The 10,000-nt window shown below is 39.5% G+C and overlaps 1 protein-coding gene across 1 annotated transcript in view; it reads left to right on the top strand.

Annotated features, from left to right (window-relative positions):
* Positions 1–10,000, top strand: part of LOC137977843 (centrosomal protein of 104 kDa-like) — a 35,552-nt gene that overhangs the window by 18,745 nt on the left and 6,807 nt on the right. The window contains exons 2-8 of the mRNA XM_068825188.1: positions 2,587–2,712; positions 2,965–3,015; positions 3,881–3,928; positions 4,304–4,340; positions 5,304–5,325; positions 5,802–5,910; positions 9,899–10,000. The exon at positions 9,899–10,000 is cut by the window's right edge and continues 40 nt beyond it. Of these exons, the coding sequence (XP_068681289.1) occupies positions 3,920–3,928; positions 4,304–4,340; positions 5,304–5,325; positions 5,802–5,910; positions 9,899–10,000 (279 nt within the window). The 5' untranslated portion in view covers positions 2,587–2,712; positions 2,965–3,015; positions 3,881–3,919. The remainder of the gene's footprint in view (positions 1–2,586; positions 2,713–2,964; positions 3,016–3,880; positions 3,929–4,303; positions 4,341–5,303; positions 5,326–5,801; positions 5,911–9,898) is intronic.

Raw genomic sequence — 10,000 nt, 5'->3', positions numbered from 1 at the left:
AAAGAGAAAATTTCACTGAAAAGTTACAAAATTGAAATAGACATTTACGATAATCTTGGATTAGCTTAATCGTGCTTTGAACAACCCGGCCATGAATAATGGTATTGCTAAAGTGATAACCCTGAACTCCTTATCAACTGACAAACATTTCTGGACTACCCTAGCCACTAATAACCGAATTAACTATGATATTCTACTAGCAGGTTACTTCTGCAAAAAGATAAACGATAAACATTGACCTGTTCTGGCTTCTAAGAGTGTAACTCTCGGCTACTCAGTGTTATAGCCCCTCCTCCCCTTTGCGGGGGGAAGCCCTTGACATAACAGAACTCTCTCAACCTCCTCGTTTTGCTTTTCATCTACATCTACATTTAAATGTTCTAGCACCCGGCAAAGTCGCATTATGGACTTAAGGCCCATTCCCACGGGTTGTGAGACGGTCCCTGCGGTTCATAGTTCTTATCCGAGTAATTGCCCCCCGTGTTCCCTCCTGCGACCTCCTGTATGGGATTGCCTGTCCGATGCTCAATCAACTGATCCACCGGAGCACCTTCTCTCCTTTCCCCTCCTGTTATTACCGCCAAATTAGACCCTGTCAGTTTTAGCCTTACAGTCAAATCTCGTTATAGCGGACTTCCGAGGAACCGTTATTTCGTGCTCGCAATACCAAAAGTCCATATTAGCAGGGCTCGATGAAAGTGGCCCTACTGCAAGTTGGATAATGTCACTAAAAAGAAGAACTGATTCTGCTCTTGTCGGCGGCGTTTTCTCGTCCTTGTCGTTCGTTATTTAGAGCGTCGGAGAACGTTTAAGATAAAAATAATCACGAAATGCTTATCCCCCCTGGTTGTAAAAAGGAAACGCAACACGATATGCATGTTATTGTAAATAACGTCCAGTGCCTTAAAGTGCCCCTGTGACCAAAAAACCAATTCATATTTTTCTTTGGATTTCAAAACAATGTTAGCAAAACACTAAGTGACCCACGTTTTAAGCCTTGATTTCAAAAAGGCACCTCTTTATTTTAACTGTAATTTTCCTATTTAATGGTCCGCCATTACTAACATTATGTTCTTGAGAGAGCTGGATCGAGGAGAAAATGACGTCAAAGGCTCACTAGTTTAAGAATGCAATACGTGTGTACGCCGCAGAATTAATATGCAGCACGGGGGTTTTGGGCTTTCAGACTTTTAAACTCACGCTTTGCATATATAATAAGCTGCGTTCACAGGCTGAAATTTTAAGCTAGTGAGCCTCTGACGTTACTTTTCCCTGGATCCAACCGTCTGAGGTCCAATCGGTCAGTTTTGAAGACCGTGAAATCTAAAACTTACACTCAAAGTAAACGGCCTTTGGATAAAAATCAAAGCGCAAAATTTTGCCAGTCAGTTGTTAAGCAAACACACTTTCAAAATCTGAAGGAAAAAAGGAAGTGGTTTTTTTGATCACAGGGGCACTAGGAAGGTGCCTACTATTGTTATTGCGCATACGTTCTGCGCATCTCCAGATACTCGGATTTCCTATCGGTGATGCTTACTAATGCAGGGATATTTTTGCGCGGTTTAAAACTATGCAGAAAAAGTAGATCTTAGTAATATAAATACCCTTGGTATCCAAAAAGAAAAATGGGGGTAACCATGCATTCTTTAGAGACAATTAAGCTTCAATTTGAGAAAGAGCGCCATACATTGCTTTGTATTTTAGAGCTTTGTAAAAATATTGTTCATGAATTATCTTTAAAAAATGCGTGGTAACCCCCAATTTTCTTTTCGGATTTCAATAACACTTGGGAAGATCAACCTTTCCTGCATAATCATAAATCGGGGCAAAAGTACCTTTAATTAGTAGGCACCGTCCTTAAACCAGTTTCAACACTTTCAAGAGACCTTGTTATTAGAAGGATTGACACTACAACACTTCATCACGTAACAGCAATGTTATGGTACCATGTGAAACATCAATTATTGCTAAACAAGATGCAGGCATTTTTGTGACGTAACAAGTTACCATGACAACAGGAATGCGTCGCAAAAACACCTTATATTTTGGCTTTAGTTGCTCATATCTGAAAAACGAACTGGGTGATCCCAATTTTTTATCGCACAAAAGTAGTCAGAAGGCTAATATGAAAGTCTCTGCAAAGTTTAGAAAAATTCTGTGTAGCGGATTCAGAGCTACCTTAAATTTTCAATTATTTATGGTGGCTCAGGATCCACTCCACAGAATTTTTTAAACTTGGTAGGAAGTTTCATTCTGGCGTGCTAATTACATTTCAGAAATACAAAATTTGGTTCACCAAGTTCATTTTTGACATATGAGCAGCTTAAAGCCAAAATATGGGGTGTTTTTGCGGGGCTTTGGTGTTGCCATGGTAACGTTTTACGTACTAAAAATGACCGAATCTTTTCAGCAATAATTGGTGTTTGATATGGTATCATAACATTTCTGTTAAGTGATAAAGTGTTTTGGTGTCAATCCCTCTAATAAAACATTTCTTCCAGGTGTTGAAACTGGTTTGAGCCACCTTTAAAGGACCTGAAGATGTTTAACAAACAACTTCTGTACTTACAAATCTTTAAATTTCAGGTAAAGGATACTGTTCGAGATTTCCTTCCACCCGATGAGCCAGCAACCAGGAAAAATCCGCTTTACAGAAACCTTTTTGATGGGTTTGACAAGATTGATGGCAAGCCGACGGAAGCTGAGAGAAGGGTTTGTTTTCTGTATCTTTTCATAGTTTAGGTTGCGCTTCCAGTGCAAGACCTGACGTCAAAAATTTCCTATCGCCGATAGTTCGTGTTTTGCTCGTGGAACGTTTTTAAACAACGAGTTGAAATATTTTTGTTTTAATGGTTGTGTATATTATCGAGTTTTAGGGGTTGTTTTTGACGTCAGCATTCTCATAGCCTGAGCTCACTATATATTCTCCTTTCCCCCATCTTTTTGTCTTTCCTCATCTTATAGGCACAGGCCAAGGCTGTTGCCGCAAACTCCGAGAAAGCAAAGCAAGCAGAGGTGTAGTGAATGTTTATTTCTCCTTCATATGTATTAGGTAGTGACATTTAGGCGGTTTTTCAACTCCTATAAACGCATAAAGAAATGCTTAACTTGACATGAGTCTTTGGTCGTTGCCTCGGGATTTTGTGGTATAGATGGTTTGCAACCAATCTCTAGAGACACAGATAGCAATGCTGCAATGTAGAATTGCTGGTGGACGAAAAAAAGGAGCTAACGAGAGGTCTTTTGTTTTCGTCCACCAACATGGCCTCAATGACGTCACGTAAAACCAGCTGTTCAGGTTCTTTTTCATACATTTCACTATAACTAAAATGACAAGAAACAATTTTTTTCTCTGTATCAAGGATGTTACTGAGAGGTTTTGAGAAGGATGGTGTTAAAACGTAGGGGAACGCTTCGCACAACGTTGCAACGAGTTTTTCAAGCATTGCGTGGTGTAACGTCTGTCCTGCAGCCTGTATCGCAAAAGTGTGCTGCGCCAGCCAGTGACAATGTTGCTTTAACCTCGTGTGATCATGGAAAACAAGACAAGTTTCAAGAAACGTTGCCTGGTGTAACACCCATAGAGCAACTTGTTTTGCAATATGAGAGCTTGTGTCGCAAAACAATTTGCGAGGCAATTTGCAAGCCGGAGAAAATCTGTAAGGGGCCTTCTTCTGAAGAAAAGTCACCATGTACACATAGCTTTTGAACAAGTTGAGAGGCAATATAATATAAATTTGATACCCAACATGATCAAGAGTACTGAACTTGTCTTTCGTAAATTTAGAATCCTTAGCCTAGGGTACGTTTTCTTGCCATTGTCTCTCTCGTTTAATTATCGCTACAAGTGAAATATATTTATTAATATTAATTTTATTAGATTGCAGCCCTACAAGCCCAACTTCAAGCGCTTCGAAATATGGCTGGGGTTTGTATCGATTCCGTAATTTACTTTCAGTAATTGTGAAGGATATCGTTCCATAACAAGCTATTGACTAGTTTTCTCGAATTGACTAACATATTCATTGAAAGATCAAAAATAGACTGATTTGCACACATTCAATCATATTTGCTACTGATCCCGCATGTATTGTTTTCGCTGAGACAAAGTCATGGTTAGAGGCCAATGCTTACAAGAGTCAGGTCCATGCACACGCTCATTTATTTGCGCTGGACGTGTTTACTGCGAATAAACTAGCGCGACATCTTGTGAGGCCAACAAAAGTTGTATGATTAGATGTTAGTAAAAGGCATGCAGGACAGAAATTTGCACTAATTTTTATGCATTTGACGACTGTTGTAGGATTCTGCCAAAAGGCCTAATTCCAAGCCAGAAAAAGGTAAGGTGCTTTTAGAAAAACCACGAAAATGTCTCGTCACATCTTTTCTTTCAGTGTCTTTTCACTGCCAACACCAATAAGGCTGTGTTTATTTGCGGTAAAGCTCCGAATCCAGATAGGAACGCTCTAACCAAAGAAATGATGAATCCAAAGAAGGATTTGTCATGGCAACAACGGGGCGCACCAAGGTCTACCTCCTGGGGCTCTGCCGCTCACCACTAGCATTATTTTCCAGTTGTTTACCAGGAAAGCTCTGGACCACGAATCATTAAAACCTGGAATTAGGATATAGCCATTCAAAGTTTCTTCTTCAGGTTGAATTTTCCGTAATCATACTGATTACAATTAAAAAATCCGGAGTAGGATTTTCCTAAAGAAGTGCAACTTTCGACTCGGTGACTTGCCCCAAACAAGAAGTGAAAGAATATTTAAATGCGGCATTTAGCTTTAGTTATCTTTTGTAAAACGTCACCTGCATCCAGTGCATGTCACGAGTGTCGTCTCTTGATGAAACCGCCATAGTAGTGGTTGGCCTGTGTATCAAGAGCTCATGTTATGTGCCACAGCAATCCCATGAAGCATTTTGGGCTTGCAGTCCATAAAAGGAGGCTGTATAGTTAGTTTGGCTTCAGACAGACACTTCAGGGCGGCAAGAATAACAAGACCCTTCAAAGTGCTAGTATTCGAGATAAATTAGCCCACATTTTTTTTCCACGAAAATAGGACTTTTCGTGCATGTGCAACACAATTTACTCAAAGTTTGTAAACTTGCAGTTATTTGTCCAAGGTAGTGAAAACGACCATTTCTGCCAGTTTTCAAACAAACTAATATGAGTTTTTTAAAGATGAAAGTAAAAATTGGGGCTGGAATCGCATCAAAGCGGTGGGTGCACGTATTAGTAAGTGTATCTTTAGCAATGACGGAGGACTTACTAGTTTACTACTTTACATCTTGTTTTTCAGATGAACCAGTCGACGTGGACAGGTAAGACTGCTTTCTAAGATATTATGCCAGACAAGGAGTAGTTGTAAATGTTCACTTCTCGGTGTTGACAGCTAATTAAGTCACTACGTACCAAAGAAATGACCAGTAACATTACGCCGGTCTGTGTTGACCACTCAGGTCATTGCACTGACAAGCAAACTTACTTTGAAGAGAACTTCTTCCTTCCTTTGCAAAGGGTTAGTCGTTATGAACAACGGTCCTCAGAACTCGACCCACCTGGACGATCTTACTGCACCAAGTGAAAGAAATAACAAATAGTCCTTTTTCTCAAATCAAGGACGAAAGATAGGTGCGTTCCAGAAAATGTGCGGAAATTGATGAAAATTTCAACTATACCCATGAAATGTTTTCTCAAATCCTGACTTGACAGTAAAGAGGTCCTAGAATTTGCAGTGATGCCTTCATCGGGACTGCCCACCCGTTATGTTACCTTAGACTGCCTTATCGTTTCACAGGATGTGTATTTTCTGTGGTGAGAAGAACGAAGCATGTACAGAAGAAATGCTGGACATGCATTACTGGAAAAGCTGCCCTATGCTCAAGAGATGCGATTATTGTGCTCAGGTAATAACAGCTACTCATGATTTTGTTTTTCTGAGTTATAAACTTACAAATAGGACTAGTGCATGCCATGAGTTTTATCCCATGGTGTTCCTGTGCATCAAGTGGTCACCTGACATGCTATAGTAATCCTATGAAGCATATTGGGCTTGCAGTCCCTTAGTTGAGGCTGTATGGTTAGTTAGCCTTCAGACATTGTCTTCTGAAATATGGCAGAGAAATAATTTGGTTGCTGTGGTCGTGGCACAGGGAGGGAAAAACAAAGAGTATTATGGTATTTTTCATACTGGCTGATTGCAGTGGTAGAGCTGATGAAAGAAAGAACGAGGGCGCCACGCAACAATGGTTCCCGGGTGTCAAATCCTCACTTTGGCGAACGAAATGTCTCTTTACGAAAAACAAAATGTCACTTTTAGTGCGCTATAAACCGTAAAAAGGCCAAACCTTTTTTGCCTTACGACCAGTTTTGTGAAAGACATGGGGCTATCTCTGAGATTATGTCAAAAAATGTTGTGTAATGCAAACATTCATTTTACATTAAAATTCAAACAAATCTGTGACGCCATCATAGGGGTAGAGACCCATGCCTCTCACCAGTTTGGCTGTGGGACGAACGACTGCAAGTTTCTGACTTTCTGAAGTGTGTACGTCCTGTAAGTTCTGTAATTAGAAAAAAAAGGTAGAGTTTAGATGCGCTTTAACGACGTGACATGACCAGAGTTGAGGTTATGTGGAGGACGTGAGCACTTTCATCCATACTATTTATGTCAACCACGCACTTTCAAGCTGCAGAAATATACAGGGAAGATGATTAGAATAACGCCAAGTTATATTTTTAGATAACAGTTTGGTGTCCATTGCCTTCTCCCATTTGAGAGCTTAAGGTTACCGTATACCTTCAGGGGTGTCTCGCGTCCGAGCGATGTAGCGCGTCCGGTTTAAACTGTAGATACCCAAACCCCTATATCAAATTAAAGCTTATAGAACTGGCTATCAAACCATATCAAGAATTTTGAAATTAAATGAATTGTTGAATTTTTCACGACCTCTTAATGCGAGCGTCCGCATCACCTTTTCAAAGCAAGAACTCAAAGCAAATTTTGCTTTTCGCTTTTTTATTTTGTTCCTCCATTTCCCGACCCAAAGTGCTAAAAAAGTTATCTGCGTTTTGCCATACTTAGTTACCTTGAAAAGTTATAGAACGTTTTCGAAATAGTATTTTAAAAAATGTGAAGTGTTTGTACAAAAATCGCTCTCAGAAAAAAACATGTTTTGAAATAAAAAAAATTCGCACAAACGTTTTTGTTTATATATTAATCTAGCCGCTCTCAAAATTTGGGGGCAATCGGACAAATTCCCTGTGAGATTTAGCTCATTAAGTGTCCGCTTCAAGTGGAAAATTTATTCGAGAAAACAGCGCTAAAACTGTCAATAAGACGGGTAATTTTTACTTCCGGCCAAAACGTAAAACCGCCATTTCCCCGCCAGTATTTAATCTTTTTGAGTAATTTCTTTTTTTTACATTAGATATCCCATTTCGATCGTTACTTTAACCGAAAAATCCGAATTTGACGAAAAATTGCCGATCTGAAGGTATACGGCAAACCAGTTTCAACACTTGAAAGACACGTTCTTATTAGGATTGACACTACAACACTTTATCACTTAACAGCAATGTTATGGTACCATATCAAACACCAATTATTGCTGAAAAAGATTCGGTCATTTTTTGTGGTGTAAAACGTTAGTGTGGCAACAGGAAACCTCTGCAAAAACGCCCCATTTTTTTACTTTAGTTGCTTATATCTCAAAAACGAACTGGGTGACCGCCATTTTTTATTTCTGAAATATAATCAGCATGCCAGGATAAAACTTTCTGCAAAGTTTAAAAAAATTCTGTGGAGCAGATTCAGAGCCACCTTAAATAATTGAAAATTTAAGGTAGCTCTGAATCCGCGCCACAATTTTTTTTTAAACTTTGCAGAGAGTTTCATCTTGGCCTGTTGATCACTTTTGCGCAATAAAAAATGGAGGTCACCCAGTTCGTTTTTCAGATATGAGCAACTAAAGCCAAAAATATAGGGTGTTTTTGCAAGGCTTTCCTATTGCCATGGTAACTTAATGCGTCACAAAAATGACTGCATCGTGTTCAGCAAGAATTGATGCTTCAAATGGTACCATAACATTGGTGTTACGAGATAAATTGTTGTAGTAATAACAGGGTCTCTTAAAAGTGTTGAAACTGGTTTGAGCCACGTTAAGGTAATTCCCTTGAAATTGTTCTCCTATCAAACCTTTTTTGGAAACTTGGCATAATTAACATTCATGATATGAACATTAAAAAACTGCAATAAAAAAATGGGGTCACCGTGCTTGTTTACGCGTCAGCAGGCTCTTAAAGTGGAGTATTTTTACTGGTTGCGCGTTAAAAATTCGAATCATCTTCATACAGAATTAAGTCTTGGTTACTTCAAAGGCACAGAATTTTATTTTGAAAATAAAGCTTCTTTTATTCACATAAGCAGTATTGCTTCATTTACGCCGTTTTTGATTGCCTGGTTGTGTGAATAGTGCACTTTTTGGGACAGTTCCGTGGTTAGCTTGAAGTCCTCGCCTTGGCCAAAATACACCCAGTACGGAACTGTTTTCCAAAAAACTTCATGTTCTACTATCAAACTTTTTTTCTTTTTCAAATATGTTCTTTATTACACTGTTTTTAGCAAATACCTGAAAAAAAAAAAAAAATCGGTGGTCACCGTGCTCGTGTGAGAGAAGAGGATCATTTATTTCGCTATCAGGCTTAGTTTAAGGGAACTCTCTTACGTTTTGTACGCGCACGTGCTTATGTGCGCGCGCTAATGACGCGAAAATCGTGCGCAGTAGGGAAAGCGCAATGCAATGCTAACGAATTACCTTAAGCGCGTTCGACGATGACGACGACGACAACGGCACAAAACAATAGGCGTAGAGAACAGAATCAAGGCTTTGTACGCCCTGCAAGTGCGTTTTAAATTGTAGTACATATCTAAGCCGCTCTGTTCTTGACGGCGTGAAATGACCAAGTTTGAATTTACTTGGAGCACACGGGCGCCTGACGGTAAATGTTTTTGAACTTTTAATTTCGCACCAATTTTATTCCTGGAATGTTGATACGCACTACCCATGCCGAACGACGTGGAGTATTCGCGAAATTATTACAATAACGGGAAATAGACCACTTTCGTAAATGGTGACCACTTTTTGATTCTGTTGATTTTATGTTAATTAGACATACTGCCATCATTTTGAAACAAATATTCTTTTGAAATTTGCTCGTCGTAGCTAGGGTAGAAAGGTAGAAAGGGTTAATAGGATTAAAGCAAACGAATATCTTATTTGGCCGCCTCTATGAAAGAGGTCTACAGTGTTTTTAGACAACGTTTTCGTATCCGTCGTCGTCGTCGTCCTGGCTTTAAAGTGCCTATCACCTCAACACACTTTTCCAATATATTTATTCTCTGAAATCGTCCCAAATACATGGTGTTGTTTATAGAACCTTTTGATTGAAATGTCACTTTTTTATTGGCTTTCAAAAACGGGAAAAGTGATCATACTTTGATCCATAACCGCGCAATGAAGGAGAATGGGTTCGCTACCGGGTTGACGTCACAAATTAATTTGCATTGAGGAAGTTTTTTGAAAACAGCCATGCAAATTAATTTGTGACGTCAACCCGGCATCGAACCCATTCCCTTTCATTGCTCGGTTATTAATCACGGTATGACCACTTTTCCCATTTTTCAAAGCCAATGAAAGAGTGAAATTTCAATCTAAATGTTCTAAAACCAACACCATGTATTTGGGATGATTTCGGAGAATAAATATATTGGAAAAGTGTGTTGAGGTGATAGGCACTTTAAGCTCCCTGTTCAGGTCATTGTGCAACTGTCCCATTCTCCCCCTCCACTTCCTATTGCTTATGGGGCCTCTTTTACTCTCCCATCTCTCCCAGGTGGTCGAAATATCTGGAGTAAGCGAGCATATCTTGACTGAATGTGACTCCAGTGACAAGTTCACTCAATGTCCGCGTTGCAAGGAAGCTGTCCTGAAAGCC

The sequence above is a fragment of the Montipora foliosa genome, chromosome 11 (genome assembly GCF_036669935.1).
Source record: "Montipora foliosa isolate CH-2021 chromosome 11, ASM3666993v2, whole genome shotgun sequence".
Lineage (NCBI taxonomy): Eukaryota > Metazoa > Cnidaria > Anthozoa > Scleractinia > Acroporidae > Montipora > Montipora foliosa.
This window is presented reverse-complemented; position numbering and strand designations above follow the sequence as displayed.